This window comes from Oncorhynchus kisutch, linkage group LG7 (assembly GCF_002021735.2).
Source record: "Oncorhynchus kisutch isolate 150728-3 linkage group LG7, Okis_V2, whole genome shotgun sequence".
In the NCBI taxonomy this organism is placed as follows: domain Eukaryota; kingdom Metazoa; phylum Chordata; class Actinopteri; order Salmoniformes; family Salmonidae; genus Oncorhynchus; species Oncorhynchus kisutch.
The window spans coordinates 12,063,534-12,090,444 of NC_034180.2; the positions used below are offsets into that span (position 1 = coordinate 12,063,534).

At 44.6% G+C, this 26,911-nt stretch overlaps 1 protein-coding gene across 1 annotated transcript in view; it reads left to right on the plus strand.

Annotated features, from left to right (window-relative positions):
* LOC109894191 (catenin alpha-2) overlaps positions 1 to 26,911 on the plus strand; it is a 690,086-nt gene that overhangs the window by 628,444 nt on the left and 34,731 nt on the right. Inside the window, 2 exon segments of the mRNA XM_020487470.2 lie at positions 6,206 to 6,357; positions 9,740 to 9,853. Coding sequence (XP_020343059.1) covers positions 6,206 to 6,357; positions 9,740 to 9,853 — 266 coding nt within the window.

Consider the following 26,911-nt stretch of genomic DNA (forward strand, 5'->3'; position numbering starts at 1 on the left):
AGCATGCGAATCGGACAGTTTGCTACCGCCGCGGTGTATCGTGATTTTAGGCCGAGATGAAATCAGATCAAGGGTTAACCGGCGATAGCCGACACCCGCGTAGCTGATGTTGTGGCAGTGTCGGAGGTGTTACTGCGTTGGAGCTGTCAAATCGGTAAGCAGCTCTTGATCATTGTCAGGAAGCCCACACCCGTCCCAGTTCAGAACGAGAAAGTGTAGGCTACAAAATAATGGAGGTTCCGATCAGCATCATCTATGTGTAGATCACATCTCACATTCTAGTGTTCAAACTAGTGTACAAACTAGTGCACATTCTAGTGTACACAAGGCTGCATTGGATTTCATTTTAATGCGACGCCATGCAGCCGAAGGCAATGTCCGCTTAAGGTATAATGTCGGGAGCCACTTTTGGATTTCCCAGCTCGAACGCAGTTCCACATCCGACACCGCGATAACAACCGCTTTGCGGATGCCGGTTAAAGTGGTTCTGATTGAATTGAGCCCTTAATCAATCTGGGCTTAGCACATTGGATCACACTATTTGTGTTAATTCCCTGATTTCAAAGGATCTCACTCCCTGTCAAAAAGAATACAAGGAAATAGAAGCCGCCACATATGGAGTTGTCAAACCACTGACTGTTCCACTGCAACACCTAGAATGTGTCCAAAATGGCATCCTGTTCCTATATAGTGCACTACTGTTAACCATGGTCCCTGGTCAAAAGGAGTAAACACCGTTCGTGACATAAGCTTGCTGTAATTGGAAGGCCCTGTCCACCTGACTGCACATGTCCACTGCAGTGTGACAGCGGACACACACACACACACATACACACACATGCAAACACATACGGCAACAGACTAATCTCTACTTTAGGTGGCATTGTGGCATGTTTTGGCCTGGGGCCTGCTCTGTCAGAGGCTAAATTGGTGCCTCCTGAAATCTGGCGGAGAGACAGTGAGATGTGGAGGTGAAGAGGGGAAAAGAAAAACAGATATAAAATGGATGAGAGGAGAGCGAGAGGAGAGGAGCCAGTGGAGGAGGACTGAACAGGTGGTGTCCTGGGCCAGTGTTGCACTTTGTGTAAACTAAAGCCAGGTGTGTGTTTGTGTTTGTTGTAGGACTGCCAGCTAGTTAGTGTGTCCATCAGCTTCTGACCTGCCTGGCTGAGGTCCTCCAGAGAAGCCAGCCCAAGTCTAGGTGTGTCTGCGTGCATGTGCATATTCATGCTTGCCTGTGTCTCCATGCGTATGTGTTTGTGTGAGCTTTTGTGCCTATGCATCTCTGTGTGCTATTAGCATGTCCTCGCCACTCAACGCTAGACGCTGTCACTCACCTCCCCTTTGACAGGTGTCAAATGGTCAAGCTGTCCAACCCGCTCTGCTTATTACAAGTGTCTCACCTTTGACCCCTGTCACGTATTGGCCCAGTTAGATTTATAGTTTGGGATAGTACAGGCAGTCAGGCTGGGCTGGGCACATACACATGTGCCGCCACCGTGCACAAACACACATACACACACACACACACACACACAGAAAGACACACACACACACACACAGAAAGACACAGATACACAACACACACACATAGACGCACATACACATAGAAAGACACTCACACACACACACACACACAGAAAGACACTCACACACACACAGAAAGACACAGACACAGACACACAACACACACACACATAGAAAGACACTCACACACACACAGGCAGACTGCACAACTCTATTAAGCTGAGCAATAGATTCCTGACAGACATTCTACTTCACACACACAGACCTGGGGATTGAGGCTTGTCCTTGAAGGAGGTGGTGTAAATCAATAGCCTCATAGGAAAGGGGTTATCTCTCTCTCTCTCTCTCTCTCTGTATTTCTCCTCTCTCCACCTGCATTTAAACTAATCTTCAGCCCCCAGAATTTTTTATTTATTTTTAAACTGGATCATTAAGGTTTTTCCCAGAGAAGGTAGATTAAAAAGCTGATATATGGCCTAGTGTTGGGCCAATAACCGAAAGGTCGATGGTTCGAATCTCCGAGCCAACTAGGTGAAAAGTCTGTCGATGTGCTCTTAACCAAGGCACTTAACCCTCATTTTTCCTGTAGTCGCCCTGGGTGATAGCGTCTGCTAAATGACTAAAATGTCATAAATTCCCTGGTTTTCCAGAAATCTTGGTTGGATGATTCTAGATTTCCCTGCTGATTCTGGGAATCTTCCAACCGGGATTTCAGGGGAAAACCAGGGAATTTATTGAAAGATCGCAACCCTAGTCATTACGTATGTTGCTGGAAATTGAATTTCCTCAAGGTTTGGTCATGCATGTCTACACTATGGGAGAGTAATTGCTCACACACACACACACACACACACTAAAAGTCATGTCATATTGTATTGCATGGCAGATAGGCCTATGTCAGTTCTAGCACAGGTTACATTCTGTTTTCCAACCAAAAGCAACTGATAGAATGACATTACAGAGGAGAGGACTGGAGAGTGTGATAGCTAAGTCAAGAATCTTGTCAGCTGTGCCAATTTACAGTACACCAGCTCCTAAATAGCCACCAAGTTGCATCACCCTGCCCAGGTGTTTCCCACACTACACAGACACAGTGTTTTGAAATGAGTCACTCTCTCTCTCTCTCTCTCTCTCAGTTGTTATGATGATGGAATGGGGGGTTTTAGATAGAGGGAAAGAGAGGAGAGAAGAGGAAAGAGGAGGGGGAGAAAGAGAGAGAGAGAGAGAGAGAGGAGGGGGAGAAAGAGAGAGAGAGAGAGAGAGAGAGAGAGAGAGAGAGAGAGAGAGAGAGAGAGAGAGAGAGAGAGAGGAGGGGGAGAAATAGAGAGAAAGAGAGAGAGAGAGAGAGAGAGAGAGAGAGAGGAGGTGAGAAGCTTCTTCAGCAGCAGTGGGTGGGTGGTATTGAATAAAAGCTGACTAGTGTATTGGAGTAGGAATCAGCAGTATAGGATGTAGAGCGAGGTGAGACAGTTTAGCTGAGGATGGGGCGAACTAGACCGCCCAGAGAGAGACTTGTAGGAAGAAGTCTCAGCAGCAGCTAAATCAAAAGTGTGTGTGTGTGTGTGTGTGTGTGTGTGTGTGTGTGTGTGTGTGTGTGTGTGTGTGTGTGTGCGTGCGTGCGTGCGTGCGTGCGTGCGTGCGTGCGTGCGTGCGTGCGTGTGTGTGTGTGTGCGTGCGTGTGTGTGTGTGTGTACTTGTATGCGTGCATGTTTCTGATGGAGAGAGAGCGGTGGGTGGGGGCTGGAGATACTTCCGGTCAGACTTGGCAATGCACTCCCTCACTCCATTTCCTCCCTCTGTTCCCTCCCTTCCCTCCCTCCCTTCCAAGAGGCGAAAACACAAATCACAGTGACGGCTCCGGTTTGAAGGTTAATGGTACGCTCTGCGATTTACAGCCGTTTTGTTTGTTTGTTGCGGAAGTGGGAAGTGTTTTCCTAGGAGGAGTCTATTATGTCACAATGCGAGCGGAGCTGTGCCTGTGTGATCTTAGGCCTCGAGGATGTCTTTGTTGGCTGCGTGGTGCCACAAAGAACTTTACCAAATATTTAAGCATTCACTTCATTCATTGTACTTTCATGACTTCTCTCTTGATTATATAGTTGGGTTTAGGAAGAGAGAGAAACGTGGTCACGTCTAATTCCCTTTATCATTTCTCAACCGGAATGAGTGAAATTGCTCCCATTACCATCAGCAACATTCCTCATTAAGCGTCTCGGAGAACATTTATTTAAAAACCCTAGCCCTGTACAAAATTCCCAATAGCCTATTTTGCGCTTATCCAGTAAGTGGATTAAACAGAAATTTTTAAATATAAAAAAATAACTTGAGAGAAGAAAAATGAAAACAGTTTTTGGAGCACCTTTTATATTTGTTGTGTAATAACTGTAACTGTTTTTAAGACATATGTTTGTGTATTTTTTTCTTATTTACCTTTCTGGCTTAAGCTTCTGATTGATTTCCGCCACTTCACGGTGAACAGAGAAGAGAGAGAGAGAGAGAGAGTAGAATTCCAATAATATCACACAGCGTGTTTGTCGGGGGATTCAGGGGCATATCCACTAGCACGTTAAAATCTTTGTTATTGTTGTCGTTTTTTTCCCCCTCCTCCATTAATTGTTTTCACCCTCCCTTCCAGCATTCTCATTAGACGTGCATCTTCTTCTTCTTCTTCACCAGGGATCCGGAGCCCAAATTCAACCCCCTCTCCAATTCCATCCCTCTGATTGTATTTGTTTTATCATGCCTCTCTGAAATGTATTTCAACAGCTGCTCAGAGAATATGATGTCAGGTTTTTGGTATTGTCTTTATGCATCAGAAGGTTTTTGCGAGTGCCTCTCGTCTTGTTGTACTGACCCCCTTTTCTCCTCTGGAATGGGACGACGACTCAGTGTAGACAAATAATGAGTACAAGCTGTAGACCGAGGCGCTTGCTGCTGAATCTGAAATTGTGAAGGCGGCACGACATCCACACGGATCGGGTACTGTGTGTGTGTGTCTGCGTGCATGTGATTTTGTGTGTGTGTGTGTGCTGTGCGTGTGTCCCTGGTGTCCACTTGACAGTGAAAATGGGAACAGGCCGGCTCTAATCATGGCTCAATTCAATAACACAAGACTGGGTCAAACAAGGTTGTGTCAATCCACCTAAATATTGTTTTGTTCTCTCAGTTTGTTCTCTCAGTCAGGTAGTTTAACCGTAACCCATTGATTTAGCTGTTACTGCTCAAGCAGAACCACAGCATTAAAACAATTATTAAAGGCCCAGTGCAGTCAAAAACACGCTTTCCTATGAGGTTGGAAAAATACTGTTGAGATTGTGAAAATTATGATAATGGTCTTTTAGTGTAGGAGCTGTTTGAAAAGCCTGTTTTGGTGCGATGGAGCTTTGGCCTGTCTGTTGACATCACCAAGTGGTAAATTAGTTAATAGACCAATAGGAAAGAGAGTTCCAAACCTTTATGCCAATAACAGCTAGTTTTCAGTTTTCCCCTCCCCACTCAGACCACATCCAGAAAGTCCTAGCAAAATTAGTGCTTGAGAAAATGCTCTTAGCTAAGAAGCTATTTTAGTTTATTTTTGACCATTTTAATTCAAAACATCACAGTAAGGTACTGAATTGATACCCAGAAACTATTTGATATTGAGATAAAAAATGGCTGCATTGGACCTTTAAACATTGCCTGCATCAGATCATCAGGAGTCATCTGAAGATGATTATGTAGCTGTCCCATTCAACATGAATATATTTGGCACGGTTGCCCTGGCGTTTACTCAAATTCAACACCCCTTCTGTGAACGCACAAAGAACATACAGATGCTCCGTTGGCAACGCTTGCCAAACTAATATTCCTGCTAAATGCCAGTCATTGTTTTTGTCGGAGTAAGCAACTTTCTGTTTTGCAGCCTTTTGTTTTGGCAATGAATTTTCAGCCTGTTAACTTGAGTGGCTGTCAACCATAGCTCGCGCCTTAGCATGCTAAAACTGACACACTAATAGGTGAATGGCTGCCAACCAAAGCTAGCACATTAGAAGCCTATCACTCACGCAGTGATAGGCTGACAGACATCCGCCCCCTGGGTAGTGTAGCTAAGGTGAAACGGCTAATTGGCGTGCAAAGGGCGCTCGGGCGCCCCATCCCTGTGGTGCCAGATTTCTGGTGACATCTCGTCTTTTTTAGATTGACAGAGTCTGGGACCCCCGCTTCAGAAGATGTGTTTGACACGCAGAGTGTGTGTCCTTAGTTTGAGAATAGAACACACACACGTTGTTTTACATTGACACACACACGTCTCTTGTGGTATTCCACCTCTCTCAAATCAATGTGCCCGTCCCCCCAGGGGGAAATAAACTTTAGAGGGATGTTTTTTTTTTACATTTCTCTTGCTTTTCACCTTTGTTTATCCTTATCTCTCTTTCTCTCTCTCTCTCTCTCTCTTTCTCTCTCTGTGTCTGTTTCACACACACACACGCATACACACACACACAGAGGAAGGCACACGGTGAAGGCACACGGTGAAGGCACACGGTGAAGGCACACGGTGAAACATTCTAGTAGGAGTTGCCTAAAATGTTTAAATAAATTAAGTGAGTGCACCTGAGTCAAGTAAGTTCTGGTCGCCATTCTCATTGTTCTTTATTTCTCTCCCTTTTCCACCCTCTCTCTCTATCCCTTCTTCCAGTCATGCCCCGTTTCGCTGAACAAGTGGAGGTGGCCATTGAGGCGCTGAGCACAAACCCCCCACAGCCCTTCGAGGAGAACGAATTCATCGACGCGTCCCGCCTGGTCTACGACGGCGTGCGTGACATACGGAAAGCCGTTCTTATGATCAGGGTATGTCCACTTCCTCATTTCCTCCTCTCACGCTTCTCAAAGCATGCTGGGAACAGACTCCGTACCAAATTACGCCGGCTGTTCCCATTATTAGGACACTACTTTTGACCAGGGCCCATAAAAAGTTGTGCACTATATAGGAACATGGGTGCCATCTGAAGACACACTTTCCCATTGACATCAATGCAAGACCAAGTGTACATTGGGATTCACCTTATTTTCTCATTTTCTTTCTCATTATTATCCAATTCCAAGAATGTGCCCTGCGTGAGGTCACATGGAACGTTCATTTTCCCAAGATGAATCACAAACAATCTCCCTGATTGGATGTCACGGTATGAGAAATTAAATTACATGGAAATTAAATTACAAAGAACCTCACGCTTCATATGAAACCTTATGGTGCAGTGTAACATGACATAAGACTTTAGGGCTGGTAGGAATAGACCACCTCAGTGGCCTTGTGGTTACAGTATCCACCCTGAGATTGGAAGGTTCAATCCCTGGTCGAGTCATACCAGACTCTAAAAATAGTACCCGATGCCTCTCTGGTTGCCACTCAGCATAAAGGAGATGGATTAGGGGTAAGGCCCTGAGATAGACTAGCTTCCTGGCCAGGGGGGTGCTAAGAAAATAGAATTAGGCTGCTACCCTATGGGCTGTTCTGGCTCTGACAAGACTTGTTTACTTATAACATAATACTGTAAGGCTAGTTCCTTGGACTTTGCATTGATGTTACAAAAAAAGCCTATTACCTAGTCATTTTTATAGACTCAGCCACACCACACTGTATCCAGTATGGTAAGCCTACTAGATGGTGTTTGTCTAGCATTTTTTTTTCTCTTCTCGTACCCCCCTTCTCCCAACGCCACCGTGCAAATTAATTTATTCAATTTTGGACTGTTGGAAAATTTCCCAGTGCAGTGGCGAGAAAAATCTAATTACGGGGAAATAATTTGATGTTGGTAAATCATGTAAAACAGGGGCTTTGAACGGACCGAGACCGACCCACCAGCCTCATAATCTATTTCCAAGTTCAATTACTCTTGGAGACTTGGAGGACTATCTATGATTTCTCGTCGTCGTGTCGCCTAACTTCCGTAATACAATGTGTAGCCTTTCATATGAAACGTCTGAAGGATGTTTTTGTGGTGTGCGTTTTTTTTTGTTGCTCCCATGTAAACTGGTGTACATGGATTTCTTTAGAAAAGGATTTCTTTAGAACCTGCTGGCAGGGCCTAGTTGTAGCCTACAACAGCAAGGGATTATGGGGGCAATTCTTCACGGTGTTAATTTCTGAAGTTGAGTATGGTCGTGTGTGTGTGTGGAGAGCGTTAATAAAATAGCATTACAAACACACACACACATGCACACACACACACACACACACACACACACACACACACACACACACACACACACACACACACACACACACACACACACACACACACACACACACACACACACACACACACACACACACACACACACACACACACACACACACACACACACACACACTCAAGTGCACACGTCCGCAGACATCTGCTATATGTCCCCTCCAGAAAATGTAACGTGCCACGCAATTCAACTAAAACAAGGCTTCAATGTTCACACTCATTTCCACACAAAGGGAGCACATATCCGTTCTTCTGGGAACAAAGGGGAAATGATTAAGCTGCGGGAGGTGCATGCAAGTCAACCCTCACCCAGCATGCGTCCCAAATGGCACCCTATTCCCTTTATAGTGCACTACTTTTGATCAGGGCTCATAGTGCTGTGGTCAAAAGTCGCGCACCCTATAGGGAATGGGCTGCCATCAAATAAAATGCAATTGTATTCCTCACATGCTTTGTAAACAACAGCTGTGGACTAACAGTGAAACGCTTACTTATGGGCCCTTCCCAACAATGCAGAAGAAAAAAAATCATAGAGAAATAATAGAAAAGTAAGACACGTAGTAATGGAAGTAATAATAGATATACAATGAGTAACGATCGGTCAATGGAAACGATGGCGAAAACATTATGTAAAAACATTTATAAAAAAAAAAGAAGTTCAGATCAGCGCGTAAAAACACACAAAATTTGTCAGGAGCTCGTTAAACAATCGCTGTACACTAGCGCCATCTCCCATTCATTTGGAACACACACACATTACCATCTTCTCCTCATCTTCCTCTATGTACCACACGAAGAATAGATGTGCGAGATATTGACATTTAACGGATATAGAGTCTGTTATCCTTCCTGCCTTTGTATTGTGTAGACACACATAACTGTAACGTCTTCATGTTTCGTGTGGTGGTTTTGCGAGAAATCGGTTTGTCTTCTGAGAGAAGCGCCTCCAAAACTGTTTTCAATAAAACCAGCTTTTTCGACTAGTGGCCTCTTCAGCTTGTAGAGGAGGTTGTTATGTCTGGAGATGAGGACGTATAGACGATGTTTACAGTGTTGCCGGGATGATATTGTTGACAAACATTGTTGACAAACAGACAGATGGGCGACTGAGCCACTCATCCCACTCTTCTCTTCAGCTAACTGCCTCCCGATTGGCCCGGGAAGCCGCCCCAGATCCCTGCTCTTAATTGGTCGAACGCATGAACTGATTCGTCCCTGAGTCCTGCCAGTCTAGAACATCTGTCACGTCCCCACCCTGTCTCGCTGTGAGATAGCAGTTAGACACAAGTTGAAGATTGAAGAAGAAAAAAAAAAAAACGCGGAATCTCTTGAGGCCATTTACCCTCCCCGCCCTTTACCCTTTGTGCCGTTTGATCCCACTATTTCAGCGAGCTTTATGGTGCTCTTATGGTGCGCGGTGTAAACCACCACCGAGACTTCTTAAAAACAATGATGCAAGGGACTTGAAATCAGAGCAAGCATATAATTTCTTTTTTTTAATGGAATAATTCAACACAGGGAGATCTGACTTGCTGCTAATTGTGTGACATCTCCCGCCAGCCGCCCCTCACGTGACGGGAAGGCCTATCTGCACTCAGACTCTGACTAAGAACAGACTCAACCCAGGACGCAGAAGGAGAAGTGTGCGAGGGAGACGTACAGTAGAGGGAGTGTGGAGATAGAGATGTGTATGAGGACTGATGTATTAAATATCTGTGTCGTGTGACACTGCAGCTGTTGACCTAATAGCCATCATGTTTTATTATCTCTCTCTCTCTCTTTCTCTCTCTCGCCTACATCTACTATTCTTTCATTTCTCTTCTCATCTCCCACACACACCTTTCCCTTCTCTCCCTAATACTTTCTCCTTCTTTCTCTCTTCTCCCCCCTTTGTCTCTCCCTCTCTAACCCCCTCTCTCTCTCTCTCTCTCTCTCTCTCTTTATTTTCCCTCTACACCCCCCCCCCCCATTCTCTGTAGACACCTGAGGAGCTGGAGGATGACTCAGACTTTGAGCAGGAGGACTACGACGCCCGCAGCAGGACCAGTGTCCAGACAGAAGACGACCAGCTCATCGCCGGACAGAGCGCCAGGGTGAGTGGAACTCTAGAACCAGCTCTCAAACCCCACTAGAACCATACACCCCACTCTAGAACCTGCTCTGGCATATTCCATAGCACTCTGCATAGATTATTTCAACTGAGTCGGAAATGGGACCCTGTATAGTGCACTACTTTTGAGTCAAGAGGTGCACTGCGTCGGGAATAGGGTGCCATTTCAGATATGCCCAAGGATAGCCCTATTTTTTTCCCCAAAGGCCTCTGCTCCAGTCAGTGGGGTGTCCCAATGCTCATAATGTAAAGGTCAACCCAGTCCCTCAATCACTTGTGCACACTATCGTATTGACTCAAACTGTGCTGTGCTGGCTCAAGTATTTTCCTTTCACATTGTCCTTCCCTGCACAGTTCCAGCAACTGGTGGATTCGTAACCAGTAAATCTAGGCTTGGCTCATTTTAGCTCATGCTCAGTAATGTGAAAAAGGTATTGTTGTAGTGTGTCATATTGCAAGTCCTTCCCTTTCATTACCTAAAGCTCTTGCACCACTTCAGTTTCTCTCATGTTCAACATAATATAAATTCCCAGTGAGTTCTTCGCTGGATAAACGCCACTATTGTATGATTTCAATATCACAGGATTCCATCATATGGTAAACGAAAAGCACATTGAAATGATCACAGCCTAATTTGATTGTTTTGAAATGAATAAAGCACGATCCCACTCTGGAGGAGAGACAGGTGTAAAATTGCGAGTGCAAATGAAGCTGTGGCAATTATCGTACCCCCCCCCCTCCGATATTACTGGGAACGCACACACGACGCGTGCCAAGCCTGGATGGCGCCAGCGATCACCGGGGCTTTGGGCTTTGCGCACATTAGCATTTTTTCCCCATGTATTATTTGTACACCGGGGCCCTGCTTAAAGTACATTAAAGGGTATCAGTGCTTGCCACCCCTACAGCAGGGAGAGTGGTTGGCGGTTGGTGCATGGTGAATGGTGAATGGATTGTGGAATACCGGGAAAAGGTTTGGTCTCATGCCTCCGCTCATCATGAGAGGTCTACTGCTGCTAGGAAGCCTTTGTCAGAGAAAGAGAGAGAGAGAGAGAGACTGATAAACACACACAATCAATCAAATGTATTTATGAAGCCCTTTTTACATCAGCCGATGTCACAAAATGCTGTACAGAAAACCAGCCTAAAACCCCAAACAGCAAGCAATTCAGATGTAGAAGCACGGTGGCTAGGAAAAACTCCCTAGAAAGGCCAGAATCTAGGAAGAAACCGAGAGAGGAACCAGGATCTGAGCGGTGGCCAGTCCTCTTCTGGCAGTGCCGGGTGGAGATTATAACAGAACATGGCCAAGATGTTCAAACGTTCATAGTTGACCAGCAGGTTCAGATAATAATAATCACTGTGGTTGTAGAGGGTGCAACAGGTCAGCACCTCTGGAGTAAATGTCAGTTGGCTTTTATAGCCAATCATTCAGAGTTAGAGACAGCAGGCGCTATAGAGAGAGAGTCCAAAACAGCAGGTCCGGGACAAGGTAGCACGTTCAGTGAACAGGTCAGGGTTCCATAGCCGCAGGCAGAACAGTTGAAACTTGAGCAGCAGCACGGCCAGGTGGTCTGGGGACATCAAGGAGTCATCAGGCCAGGTAGTCCTGAGGCACGGTCTTAGGGCTCAGGTCCTCCGAGAGAAGAGAGAGAGAAAGAGAGAGAAAAAAGAGAGAGAGAGAATTAGAGGCATACTTAAATTCACACAGGACACCGGATAAGACAGGAGAAGTACTCCAGATACAGTGGGGCAAAAAAGTATTTTGTCAGCCACCAATTGTGCAAGTTCTCCCACTTAAAAAGATGGTATTGGCCATAGTGGAGTTTGGAGTGTGACTGTTTGAGGTTGTGGACAGGTGTATTTTATACTGATAACAAGTTCAAACAGGTGCCATTAATACAGGTAACGAGTGGAGGACAGAGGAGCCAGGTCTGTGAGAGCCAGAAATCTTGCTTGTTTGTAGGTGACCAAATACTTATTTTCCACCATAATTTGCAAATAAATTCAGTAAAAATCCTACAATGTGATTTTCTGGATTTTTTTCCCTCATTTTGTCTGTCATAGTTGAAGTGTACCTATGATCAAAATTACAGGCCTCTCTCATCTTTTTAAGTGGGAGAACTTGCACAATTGGTGGCTGACTAAATACTTTTTTGCCCCACTGTATAACAGACTGACCCTAGCCCCCCGGCACATAAACTATTGCAGCATAAATACTGGAGGCTGAGACAGGAGGGGTCGGGATACACTGTGGCCCTGTCCGACGACACCCCTGGACAGGGCCAACAGGCAGTATATAACCCCACCTACTTTGCCAATGCACAGCCCCCACACCACAAGAGGGATATCTTCATCCACCAACCTACTACCCTGAGACAAGACAGAGTATAGCCCACGAAGATCTCCCCCACGGCACTATCCCGAGGGGGCGCCAACCCAGACTGGAAGATCGCGTCAGTGACCCAACCCACTCAAGTGACGCACCCCTCCTTGGGACATCATGGAAGAGCACCAGTAAGCCAGTGACTCAGAGGGGAACTGGCCAGGCAGAGACAGCAAGGGTGGTTCGTCGCTCCAGTGCCTTTCCATTCACCTTCTAGGGACAGTAATGAGGCCTGTGTCTTGTGACCATAGAGTACGTGTAGATATGTACGGCAGGACCAAATGAGAAAGATAGGTAGCAGCATGTCCATGTAATGCTTTGTAGGTTAGCAGTAAAACCTTGAAATCAGCCCTAGCCTTAACAAGAAGCCAGTGTAGAGAGGCTAGCACTGGAGAGAATGATAAAATGTTTTGGTTCTAGTCAAGATTCTAGCAGCCATGTTTAGCACCAACTGAAATTTATTTAGTGCTTTATCCGGGTAGCCGGAAAGTAGAGAAATGCAGTAGTCTAATCTAGAAGTGACAAAAGCACGGATTCATTTTTCTGCATCATGTTTGGACAGAGTTTTGCAATGTTACGAATATGGAAAAATCGCTGTCCATCAAATATTATTGATATGTTCGTCAAAAGAGAGATCAGGGTCCAGAGTAACGCCAAGGTCCTTTTGAGATGACTGTACAACCATCAAGATTAATTGTCAGATCCAACATAAGATCTCTTTGTTTCTTGGGACCTAGAACTAGCATCTCTGTTTTGTCCGAGTTTAAAAGTAAAACATTTGCCGCCATCCATTTTCCTTATGTCTGAAACACAGGCTTCCAGGGAGGCCAATTTTGGGGCTTTACCATGTTTCATCGAAATGTACAGCCGTGTATCATCTGCATAGCAGTGAAAGTTAACATTATATTTCCGAATGACATCTATAAAATCACTATAAAATATATAGTGAAAACAATAGTGTTCCGAAAACGGAACCTTGAGGAACACTGAAATTTACAGTTGATTTTTCAGAAGACAAACCCATCCACAGAGACAAACTGATATCTTTCCGACAGATGAGATCTAAACCAGGCCAGAACTTGTCCGTGTAGACCAATTTTTCGTTTCCAATCTCTACAAAAGAATGTGGTGATCGATGATATCAAAAGCAGCACTAAGGTCTAGGAGCACGAGAACAGATGCAGAACCTTGGTCTGACGCCATTAAAAGGTAATTAACCACCTTCACGAGTGCACTCTCAGTGCTATGATGGGGTATAAAACCAGACTGAAGAGTTTCGTATACATTGTTTGTCTTCAGGAAGGCAGTGAGTTGCTGCTCAACATCTTTAAAAAATGTTTTTGAGAGGAATGGATACAGGCCTTATGACTACAACTTTTAGTGAGTTTGTTTATTTTATTCAACATAGGATGGCCAAACACAGGAAGCAGCTCTTTCAGTAGTTTAGTTGGAATAGGGTCCAGTATGCAGCTTAAAGGTTTAGAGGCCAAGACTATTTTCATCAATGTGTCAAGAGATATAGTATTAAAAAACTTGAAACTCGACCTTGGTTAGCGTGCCCGCCACAGGAGTCGCTGGTGCACAATGAGACAAGGATATCCCTACCAGCCAATCCCTCCCTAACCCGGACGACGCTAGGCCAATTGTGCGTCACCCCATGGACCTCCCGGTCGCGGCCGGCTGCGACACAGTCTGAGCACGAACCCAGAGTCTCTCGTGGCACAGCTAGTGCTGCGATGCAGTGCCCTAGACCACTGCGCCACCGGAGAGGCCCTGGATGATTATTTTTAAGTCTAACACTACGGGTAAAATGGAGTCACCATTGACTAGGGTGTTCAATTTATCAGAGCTAATGCTGGGAGGCTTTGGCGTCTCAGACCATGTAACTGGTGGAGGAGAGACCAGAGAATTCTCTGACTCTGATTCTGACTCTTTTCTTAATGGCGAGAACCTGTTGAAAGTTTCTGTCGGCTGAATGAGCGACACCGGTTGAACATTCCTACAGCATTCCCTTCCAGAAGCCATGCGAAGAATGTCCAGTTGCGGGGACCATGCGAGGGGATTTATACTACTATCTTTACTTACTGGTGGCACAGACGATGTTTCATCCTTTCCTACACTTAAATGATAATTGCGTCTGAAGCTGGGCTTGCAGCACAGCTATCCTCGCCTTAAGGTGATCATTCTCCTGGATATTATGAGTACAGCGAATGCAATTAGAAGGCATAATGTTACTGTTACTACATAGCTTCGGCTGGTGAAGGTCCTGTAGAACCATGTCCAGATAAAGCGTCCGGGGTGAAAAAGTTTAATGAAAACAGTCAAGCGAGGGAAAAATAAAACATATTAAACCATAAAGTTGGCAAGTAGCAAAAAAATGTTAGCAACAAATCTCACAGCAGCACGTAAACAAGTCTACAAGTTGTGACCGGAAATGACGACAATGGAAATGACGATGTCTGCTGTACGGAGCACACGCCACCACCACGTCTCTCTCCAAACGAAGCCGTCAAAAAGTTGAAAGGAGTGGAAAATAAACAAAGAGAACGGTTGTGTCAAACTCCATGATTATAACACCTAACTTTGGCCATAAGGCAGGCACAGTACTGTACTTTTGGGAGCACAGACAGCCATTGTTCAGGGAGATTGGTAGGGGTTCTGGCAGGGGGTCCGGCGCCTGTTTTGCCAGGGTGAGTGGGGACAGTTGGGTCTCATCGAATCCCACTGAGTCGTCCCACGGTGTCCCGTGGCTCACACACGAGCACACACACATCCACGACCCCCTGCAGCGAGGGCCATCTGAGCGCAAGCGTGTTCACAAAGAGTTTAACAAGTGTCTTTATGTTCTTTGCAACTGTGTGAGTGGGCTATACCTCCTGCTGCTTGTAAGTTTGCGGTGCATGCTCCTGAGTCACATGTTGAAAATGGATGCCACTTGACATAAATGGGTGCTATCCATTTCGAAATGTAGACATGCACATGATATGTACACATGCTTGCTATCACACTCACACACACACACATGCACGCACGCATATGCACACGCACGCATGCACACACTCACATACACACACATACAGTGTATTTGGCGATACATACTTACTGTATACTGTACACACACACACAAACACGCACACGTACACTCACATTTTCACATAGACACGCACACATAAAAGATGTGGTTAGCCTAGCCACAGGTGTCCTGTCCACTCGCCCTGGCCTGTCATGTCACGGTGAACCCTATTGACCTTCTCACGTTAATGTGAAGGAAGTACCAATTGGCACACCACAGCGTGTGTTGTTATTAGAATAGACCAGAAGAAAGGTGATCAGCCATCTTCTGTGTCTTCTCAGTGTGAGCTGACATGGCGAGCATGGTCCAGGTTCACACCCTCTGTTCCTTTCATGTGTAGGGTATCATGCAGCACACACAGCGCTGACACAAGGTTATCTACTCCCCACTGGGGGAAAAATGGTTCAATCAATCACATAATTTCAACCAAAAAAAATCAATGTGATGACGTTGAATCAATGTGAAAAACTGATTGGATTTGCAAAGTGTTATCAATGTAAGGAATCCAGATTTTCTTTCGCTGAACTTTGAACCCAAATCCAATGAAAGGGTGAAATGTTTGCATGATTTCATGTTGAATTCACGATAGATGACAACTCAACCAAATGTAAATCAAAACTAGACGTTTAACTGGCGTCTGCGCCCAGTGGGTCTCTCTTTGTGTCAAACACAGAAACCACTAAGTTAGCCCTCTCTCTCTCTCTCTCTCTCTGTGTTCACACTGATGTGCAACACATTCTGACACTACAGGTGTGAGGCAAAGGATATTTTTTGTTAATTTGACTGCACGACAATTATTACACCGCCATTGTGTGGAGTCTCCAGCGTGAACAAGGCTTTATTTAACTTCCTTTTCTCCCTCCCCCCTCTCTCTCAGTAATCCGGGGCGGCCCCGAGAGCCTTTGTTCCTCGAGCGGCTTTTCCTGGTGCAGTGCTCCGCTTGTCACTTCTATTATACTTATGCGTAGAGCTGAGTTATTAGAATCAAACATGCATAATAAGAGGGAGGGATCAAACACACACCTCTCTCTCACTCTTTTCTTTTTGTCGTTCACTGACAGACATACTCACACAGAGACAGAAAGACACACACACTCACACTCACACAGAGATATACACAAACAATGGCTTGCGAAAGTATTCACCCTCTTGGCATTTTTCCTATTTTGTTGCCTTACAGCCTGGAATTAAAATGTATTTTTCGGGAGTGTGTATCATTTGATTTATACAACATGCCTACCACTTTGAAGATGCAAAATATTTTCTATTGTGAAACAAACAAGAAATAAGACAAAAAAACTGAAATCTTGAGCGTGCATAACTATTCACCCTCCCCCCCCCCCCAAAGTCAATACTTTGCAGAGCCACCTTTTGCAGCAATTACAGCTGCAAGTCTCTTGGGGTATGTCTCTATAAGCTTGACACATCTAGCCACTGGGATTTTTTCCCATTCTTCAAGGCAAAACTGCTCCAGCTCCTTCAAGTTGGATGGGTTCTGCTGGTGTACAGCCATCTTTAATTCATACCACAGATTCTCAATTGGATTGAGGTCTGGGCTTTGACTAGGCCATTTCAAGACATGTAAATGTTTTCCCTTAAACCACTCGAGTGTTGCTTTAGCAGTATGCTTAGGGTCATTGTCCTGCTGGAAGATCTGTCCCAGTCTCAAATCTCTGGAAGACTGAAACAGGTTTCCCTCAAGAATTTCCCTGTATTTAGCTCCATCCATCATTCCTGCAATTCTGACCAGTTTCTCAGTCCCTGCCAATGAAAAACATTGCTGGGGATGGTATTCTCAGGGTGATCAGAGGTGTTAGGTTTGCGCCAGACATAGCGTTTTCCTTGAAGGCCAAAAAGCAACATTTTTGTCTCATCTGACCAGAGTACCTTCTTCCATATGTTTGGGGAGTCTCCCACTTGCTTTTTTTTCTTTAAGCAATTTCTTTTTTCTGGCCACTCTTCTGTAAAGTCCAGCTCTGTGGTGTGTATGACTTTAAGTGGTCCTATGGACAGATACTCCAATCTCTGCTGTGGAGCTTTGCAGCTCCGTCAGGGTTATCTTTGGTCTCGTTGTTGCCTCTCTGATTAATGCCCTCCTTGCCACCTTGTGAGTTTTGGTGGATGGCCCTCTCTTGGCAGGTTTGTTGTGGTGCCATATTCTTTCCATTTTTTAATAATGGATTTAATGGTGCTCTGTGGGATGTTCAAAGTTTGGGATATTTTTTTATAACCCAACCCTGATCTGTATTTCTCCACAACTTTGTCCCTGACCTGTTTGCTCCTTGGTCTTCATGGTGCCGCTTGCTTGGTGGTGCCCCTTGATGTGTGGTGTTGCAGATTCTGGGGCCTTCCAGAATAGGTGTATATATACTGAGATAATGTGACAGATCATGTGACACTTAGATTGCACACAGGTGGACTTTATTTAACTAATTATGTGACTTCTGAAGGTAATTGGTTGCATCAGATCTTATTTAGGGGCTTCATAGCAAAGGGGGTGAATATTCACCACTTTTCCATTTTTTTTATATAATTTTTTAAAACATGTTATTTTTTCAATTTCACTTCACCAATGTGGACTATTTTGAGTAAGTCCATTACATGAAATCCAAATAAAAACCCATTTAAATTACAGGTTGTATTGCAACAAAATAGGAAAAGCGCCAAGTGGGATGAATACTTTTTCAAGGCACTGTACATGCAAAAAAGCACACACGCACACACAGAGAGAGACACACACACACACACACACATATTCCCCCTCCCTAGCTGTCTTCTAACACAGTGATTGGATAACACTGTTGATAGGTCAGCCATAAAATTGAACTCACTAGTGTCTGGGCAGTTTATTTCAAATGAAACAAATTAAAGTAATTCCGCAATGCCCCTGCCTGTGAAGAAACCTGGAAAGCGCCGTTCCTAATCCCCGCCGAGCCGCTGAGTGTATTGGCACGTGCTCTATAGGATGGGATTTGCCACTGCACTAAGCTCCCAAGGCCCGCTCTTGTTGTTATCAGTAAGCAGAGGAAGGGATTTTTGGATAAGTGAATTCTGGAGAGCGGGAGAAGAAAAAAAGGACCCTCACCTAGTACCCCCCCCCCCCCCCCCCCCCCCCCCCCCCTCCTATTATGACATCCCAATTGGCCCCTGTGTTTCTTTGTAAAGCTCCATTGAGAAAGTTTGAGCACTTAACTAACCTTTTGAGCATCTTTATTTCATTGACAGTTGGGGTGGGTTCCCTTTAATTCAGCAGAGGAATTGGAACCAGACCTGTAAAATTGTCAATACCCTTTTTACAGTAGTGGTAAAAACTTTATTGATAGAGGTAAGAGGTGACATATAGTTGCGTGTATTGTGCCACAATCAGGGAAATGTACTCCTAAATCCTTTTGCATAAGGATTCAATGTTTGAGGTTGTGACTCTCCAATTAGACTTGATACAGGTGTGTGACAGCCATACAGCCAGAGCTGGCCCTGTTGGCAAGATAGACAAGTCAACCTTTTTCTTACCTCTGCTTTTTTTTTTTGTGTGTTTGCAGTTGCTAGCTGACCAAGATCCTTTTTATTTCAGTTGAGTTCTTGTTTTCACTGTGGCTTTACTGATTGTCTGACACTTCCTGTGTCAGTATGATTACATGGCCTTCCAGCAAGACCAGGTCTGGTCATAGTGCCCCTGGAGAAAGGTGAACTTGGTTGGGGCAAACTTCTTTCAACTGCCTGCCTCCCTCTAAAGGAGGTAGCTCAAAATGTATGCCACCAAAAAGACTTCACACCCCATAAGGCCTCCTGATTCCTGCTTACAAGCAAAAACTATAACAGGGAGTACCAGTGACTCGCTCAATACGGAAGTGGTCAGATGACGCGGATGCTACGCTATAGGACTGTTTTGCTAGCACAGACTGGAATATGTTCCGGGATTCATCCAATGGCATTGAAGAGTATACCATATCAGTCAACGGCTTCATCAATAAGTGCATTGATGACGTCTTCCCCACAGTGACCCTACGTACATATCCCAACCAGAAGCCATGGAGATAAAGGCTAGAGCTGCCACTTTCAAGGAGTGGGAAACTAATCTGGACGCTTATAAGTAATCCCGCTGTGCTCTCAGACGAACCATCAAACAGGAAAAGTGTCAATATAGGACTAAGATAGAATCCTGCTACACCGTCTCTGATGCTCGATGGATGTGATAGGGCTTGCAAACTATTATGACTACAAAGGGAAACGCAGCCGCGAGCTGCCCAGTGACGCGAGCCTACCAGATGGGATAAATGCCTTTTATGCTCGCTTTGAGTCAAGCAACACTTAATCATGCATGAGAGCACCAGCTGTTCTGGACGACTGTGTGATCACGATCTCCGTAGTGAATGTTGACAGGTCAACATTCACAAGGCAGGTCAACATTCACAAGGCTGCAGGGCCAGACAGATTACCAGGACGTGTTCAGAGCATTCGCGGAGTGTCTCCACTGACATTTTCAACCTCTCCCTGACCGAGTCTGTAATTCCTACATGTTTCAAGCAGACCACCATAGTCCTTGTGCCAAAGAAAGTGAAGGTAACCTGCCTAAATGACTACCGCCCCGTAGCACTCTCGTTGGTCGCCATTAGGTGCTTTGAAAGGCTGGTCATGGTTCGCATCAACACCATCATCCCAGAAACCCTAGACCCACTCCAATTTGCATACCGCCCCAATAGATCCACAGATGACGCAATCTCAATCACACACCACACTGCCTTTTCCCACCTGGACAAAAGGAACACCTATGTGAGAATGCTGTTAATTGACTACAGCTCAGCGTTCAACACAATAGTGCCCACAAAGCTCATCACTAAGCTAAGGACCCGGGGACTAAACACCTCCCTCTGCAACTAGATCCTGGACTTCCTGACGGGCCACCCCAGGTGGTAAGGGTAGGCAACAACATGTCTTCCACGCTGATCCGCAACACGTGGGGGGTGTGCTTAGTCCACTCCTGTACTCTGTTTTCACCCACGACTGCGTGGCCAGGCACAACTCCAACACCATCGTTAAGTTTGCAGATGACACAATGTTGGTAGTTCTGATCACCGACAACGAACACACCCCCATTCACATCAACGGGGCTGCAGTGGAGCGGGTCGAGAGTTTCAAGTTCCTTTGTGTCCATACCACCAACAAACTATCATGGTCCAAACACACCAAGAAAGCTGATTAAGAGGGCCTTTTCCCCCTCAGGACACTGAAAAGATTTGTCGTAGGTCCTCAGATCCTCAAAGGGATTTATACAGCTGCACCATCGAGAGCATCCTGACCTGTTGCATCTTCGCCTGGTATGGCACCTCCTCGGCACCGACCGTAAGACACTACAGAGTGCAGTGCATACACCCCAGTACATCAATGTGCCCAAGCTTCCTGCCATCCGGGACCTATATACTAGGAGATGTCAGAGGAATGTCCAAAAAAGACGCACGGCAAGTTTTATCAGAGTGCCAAGTCTATGTCCAAAAGGCTCCTTAGCAGCTCTTACCCCCAAGCCATAAGACTGCTGAACAATGAATCAAATGGCCACCCGGACTAATTGCATTGACCCCCCCCCCCCCCACCTTTGTTTTTACACAGCTGCTAATCGCTGCTTATTATCTATGCATAGTCACTTTACCCCTACCTACATTGTCTCGGTACTGGTTCCCCCTGTATGTGGCCTCATTATTGCTATTTTATTGTGATACTTTATTAAATGATTATACATTTTTTACTTTAGTTTACTTAGTAAATATTTTCTTAACTCTATTTTCTTCAAGCTGCATTGTTGGTTAAGGGCTTATAAGTAAGCATTTCATTGTATTCGGTGCATGTGACAAATACAATTTGATTTGATTTGTTTACCTCTGCTTTGCGTTTGCCATGTAAGCTACATATGCAGGTTGTTTTTATTTCATTGATTAAACATTTAAGTTCTGACCCTTGTCTCTCAGTGTTCATGGCCAAGCCTATGTTTAGTGTTGGCACACTAGATTTAATGACACAGATAGTAACAACCTTACATTTGGGAAGAAATTACAATAATACAGAATTTCTCATAATGATAATTGGAAAAGGTCAGATTTGTCAAAGCAATATGTATATTCTATCGCTCTAAAGTCAATACAATCCAAAAACTTGGGGCTCTATTCAATCGGTATTGCCGAAGCATTACAGATTGTGTGCTCGAATTTGAATGGTAATTTCTGATTGAGCTGACATATGCAGCATTTACTGTGAATGCAGTGTCTGCTAACGCGGGAACATTGCCTATACATTTTAATCACGCTGTAACACTGAATTTCCGCAATACAGATTGAATCAGGTCCTAGATGTTATGTAATTGTTGCATACTGTAGCCACTAGCCACATTTACAGTTGAAGTCTGACGTTTACATGCACCCAAGCCAAGTACATTTAAACTCAGTTTTTCACAATTCCTGACATTTAATCCTTTTAAAAATTCCCTGTCTTAGGTCAGTTAGGATCACCACTTTATTTTAAGAATGTGAAATGTCAGAATAATAGGTGAGAGTGATTTATTTCAGCTTTTATTTCTTTCATCACATTCCCAGTGGGTCAGAAGTTTACATACACCCAATTAGTATTTGGTAGCATTGCCTTTAAATTGTTTAACTTGGGTCAAACGTTTTGTGTGGCCTTCCACAAGCTTCCCACAATAAGATGCGTGAATTTTGGGCCATTCCTCCTGACAGAGCTGGTGTAACTGAGTCAGGTTTTCTAGGCCTCCTTGCTCGCACATTCTTTTTCAGTTCTACCCACACATTTTCTATCGGATTGAGGTCAGGGCTTTGTGATGGCCACTCCAATACCTTGACTTTGTTGTCCTTAAGCCATTTTGCCACAACTTTGGAAGTATGCTTGGGGTCATTGTCCATTTGGAAGACCCATTTGTGACCAAGCTTTAACTTCCTGACTGATGTCTTGAGATGTTGCTTCAATATTCTCCAGCAAATTTTCCTTCCTCACGAAGCCATATATTTAATGTGAAGTGCACCAGTCCCTCCTGCAGCAGAGCACCCACACAACATGATGCTGCCACCCCTGTGCTTCACGGTTGGGAGGGTGTTCTTCGGCTTGCAAGTGTTCCCATTTTTCCTTCAAACATAACGATGGTGATTATGGCCAAACAGTTCTATTTTTGTTTCATCAGACCAGAGAACATTTCTCCAAAAAGTATGATCTTTGTCTCCATGTGCAGTTGCAAAACTTAGTCTGGCTTTTTTATGGTGGTTTTGGAGCAGTGGCTTCTTCCTTGCTGTGCGGCCTTTCAGCTTATGTCGATATAGGACTCGATATACTGTGGATATAGATACATTTGTACCGGTTTCCTCCAGCATCTTCACAAGGTCCTTTGCTGTTGTTCTGGGATTGATTTGCACTTTTCGCACTAAAGTACCTTCATCTCTAGGAGACAGAACGCGTCTCCTTCCTGAGCGGTATGATGGCTGCGTGGTCCCATGGTGTTTATACCTGCATACTATTGTTTGTACAGATGACATGGTACCTTCAGCTGTTTGGAAATTGCTCCCAAGGATGAACCAGACTTGTGGAGGTCCATTTTTCTTGAAGTTTGAAGGTAGGCCTTGAAATACATCCACAGGTACACCTCCAATTGACTCAAATTATGTAAATTAGCCTATCAGAAGCTTCTAAAGCCATGACATAATTTTCTGGAATTTTCCAAGAGTTACAAGTGAAATAATCTGTCTGTAAACAATTGTTGGAAAAATGACTTGTGTCATGCACCAGGTAGATGTCCTAACCGACTTGCCAAAGCTATAGTTTGTTAACAAGAAATATGTGGAGTGGTTGAAAAACAAGTTTCAATGATTCCAACCTAAGTGTAGGTAAACCTCCGATTTCAACAGTATCATGTAGATTCAATCTACAACTAGAATAGCTGTATGTAGAACTAAATCCGGTAATGACCTAAATGTTTGGATGTTCAATTGTAGAAGCAGAACATATAGATGCAGAACAATGTAAAAGTTGATGTGGGCTACTTGATTATGGCTGTAAGTGTGTGCGCGTAAATGTTGAATGATCAGTAAAATTCATAATGAGAGGCAATGGTTTAGAGCTACAAGAAGATACACTAAAAGGTATGGTTATTTGGTCGTGAAAGTGGGAGAGTGCTAGTGTTGAAATTTCCCAAAAACTGTATGCAAATATGTTTCTAGCTCCAAAACGTAAGATTTAAGTATTGAATTCAGATGTATAGAGGAGTTATGAGTAAACTCAATGAATCATTTAACAGGTTACGCAGATCCAATACTATTGCAATACACCTCGGTGTACGGGTTGGCGCTTCAACAAACGCCTTGAAAATAAATGTCAAGATACATGTCTTAGAGGCTGCCAATTCACACACAATCGTTGGGCCCAAAACTGGTCATACATTAGATTGGTGGGACATGGTAGGATTCCTCAGTCGTCACTGCAACCGGTAATTATAGAGCTCACCGTTGAAAACTAAACTCGGCAACAACAAAGAAATGTCCCTTTTTCAGTACCCTGTCTTTCAAAGATAATTCGTAGATCTTCATTTTCAACACTGTTTCCAATGCTTGTTCAATTAACCATGAACAATTAATGAACATGCACCTGCGGAACGGTCGCTAAGACACTAACAGCTTACAGACGGTAGGCAATTAAGGTCACAATTATGAAAACACTAAAGAGGCCTTTCTGCTGACTCCGAAAAACACCAAAAGAAAGATGCCCAGGGTCCCTGCTCATCTGCGTGAATGTCCCTTAGGCATGCTGCAAGGAGGCATGAGTACTGCAGATGTGGCCAGGGCAATAAATTGCAATGTCCGTACTGTGAGACGCCTAAGACAGCGCTACAGGGAGACAGGACGGACAGCTGATCATCCTCACAGTGGCAGACCACATGTAACAACACCTGCACAGGATCGGTACATCTGAACATCACACCTGCGGGACATACAACAACTGCCGAGTTACACCAGGAATGCACAATCCCTTCATCAGTGCTCAGACTGTCCGCAATAGGCTGAGAGAGGCTGGAATGAGGGCTTGTACACCTGTTAGGCAGGTCCTCACCAGACATCACCGGCAACAACATCACCTATGGGCACAAATTCACCGATGCTGGACCAGACAGGACTGGCAAAAAGTGCTCTTCACTGACGAGTCATGGTTTTGTCTCACCAGGGGTGATGGTCGGATTCACGTTTATTGTCGAAGGAATGAGCGTTACACCGAGGCTTACACCGAGGCCTGTACTCTGGAGCGGGATCGATTTTGAGGTGGAGGGTCCGTCATCTTGACCTGACCCTCCAGCATGACAATGCCACCAGCCATACTGCTCGTTCTGTGCGTGATTTCCTACAAGACAGGAATGTCAGTGTTCTGCCATGGCCAGCAAAGAGCCCGGATCTCAATCCCATTGAGCATGTCTGGGACCTGTTGGATTGGAGGGTGAGGGCCATTCCTCTCAGAAGTGTCCGGGAACTTGCAGGTGCCTTAGTGCAAGAGTGGGGTAACATCTTACAGCAAATCTGGTGCAGTCCATGAGGAGGAGATGCACTTCAGTACTTAATGCAGCTGGTGGCCACACCAGATACTGACTGTTACTTTCGATTTTGACACCCCCCTTTGTTCAGGGGCACATGACTCCATCTCTGTTAGTCATATGTGTGTGGAACTTGTTCAGTTTATGTCTTTGTTGAATCTTGTTATGTTCATACAAATATTTACACGTGTTAAATTTGCTGAAAATAAACGCAGTTGACAGTGAGAGGACGTTTCTTTTTTTACTGAGTTTACTAATGTTGAACATTATGTTTAACAGAGAACTAACATGGTATTTTAAAATACATGGTTCGATCTGGTTAACTCAGGTTTCAGAATGTCTTGGTCAACGACGTCACTGGTCTGGAATTAGCAGCTAGAGGAATTTCTCTGTTAGTTTATCCGCTGTCGTTTTCAGTGTGGTTTCGGATTTCTGTAAGGAGTGAGGATTTCAACACAGTACATACATTCTGCTGATTCACACAGTGCATGCATATACTGTAATTTATAAGATATACTGAATAAATATATTGGGGAAATATTGGATTATAATAATCTAGAATAGATCTAGGTTTTCAAAAAGTATTTTATTGAATTAATGAGCAACACCGGAGAGAGGATGTGAGGAATTCACACACTAGGCTTTATTCTTACCAGGAGATAGTGTGCAGCTAACGACATTTTAACCAGATTATTTGCTACAGGGAAGGACTACCTGAACTTGTCCAATAAGAACACTTGTTTTTGTTTTCTGTTGCAAAACATTCTGCTACGGTGTGCATTAATGAATAGACCCCATGCTCCTCACTATCATGGCAATGTCCACCTGCTCCGCTGGCACCCTGTATAATTAGTGATCAGTGAATAATAGATGTGGCGGGTGAGGGAATGCTAATGTCTGACCCCTGACTGTGGGGGTCCGTGGCGGCGGGGTGCTGAGGCGTCGCTCACGGTCAGGATGGGGCCGTCTCTCTCTCTCGGTGTATGCACTAATCTGTCAGGATTGATTCCACTTGGAGTTTAATACAGGACTTCTTCCCACCTGCCCTCTGGTTGGCTGCTCAGTCTCACATTAAATGTGATATTTAACAGAGCGTGTCTGTATTCAGTGTCTATAAAGAGTGCTACAGGAGAAAGCTTCCGCTGTGGATTTTCCCTCTTGACTTGTAATGTTGGTTCCTGTCGGTTTAATTACAGACCAACACTGCCGTGTGTTTACGTTTTACCTACCGCCGTTCTCACCCACCCATGTTGTTGTTTATGAGGATCGGCGTCATGTTGTATGGTGTGTGTTTTGAAACAGAGCAGCTGAACAAAATCTAGCTGCACTTAACACTGTAGGGGTTAGGTTTTGTTTATGTGTTTGCATTGGTTTAAACAGAGAGGACGAGGTGAAGCGAGAGGGATAACTCTGCCCAAAATCTGTCTTCTCCAGTGGTTGGCGTTTTTTCTACTCGCCACGCCATTAGTTTTTGTATGGAGGTAAATGAGTTTGGTCAACAAAGATATAAAAGCTTATTTGCTACATGAGTTTATTTCATCAGATATAAGTTTTGTAATGCTTAGGTTGTTACGAGTGTACTGATATAAATAGGACACGTGACAACCCGGTATCTTTGAGAAAAAACACTTTATTTCAGAGTTGTGCTGTTAGTGCTATCCGGGATCCTTGGGACATACCCTAAACCCCACCCTAACCCTTACCTTAACCATAACCGGTACCATTTTAAATATCAACTTCAATTGGTTAGGTACGTCCCAAGGATCCCGGATAGCAAGGACCGTTGTGGTTGTTCACACAGGTATCTGCCCTCTCATTAGGGTGGCAGGGTAGCCTAGTGGTTAGAGCGTTGGACTAGTAACCGGAAGGTTGCAAGCTCAAATCCCCGAGCTGACAAGGTACAAATCTGTTGTTCTGCCCCTGAACAGGCAGTTAACCCACTGTTCCTAGGCTGTCATTGAAAATAAGAATTTGTTCTTAACTGAATTGCCTAGTAAAATAAAAGGTAAAATTT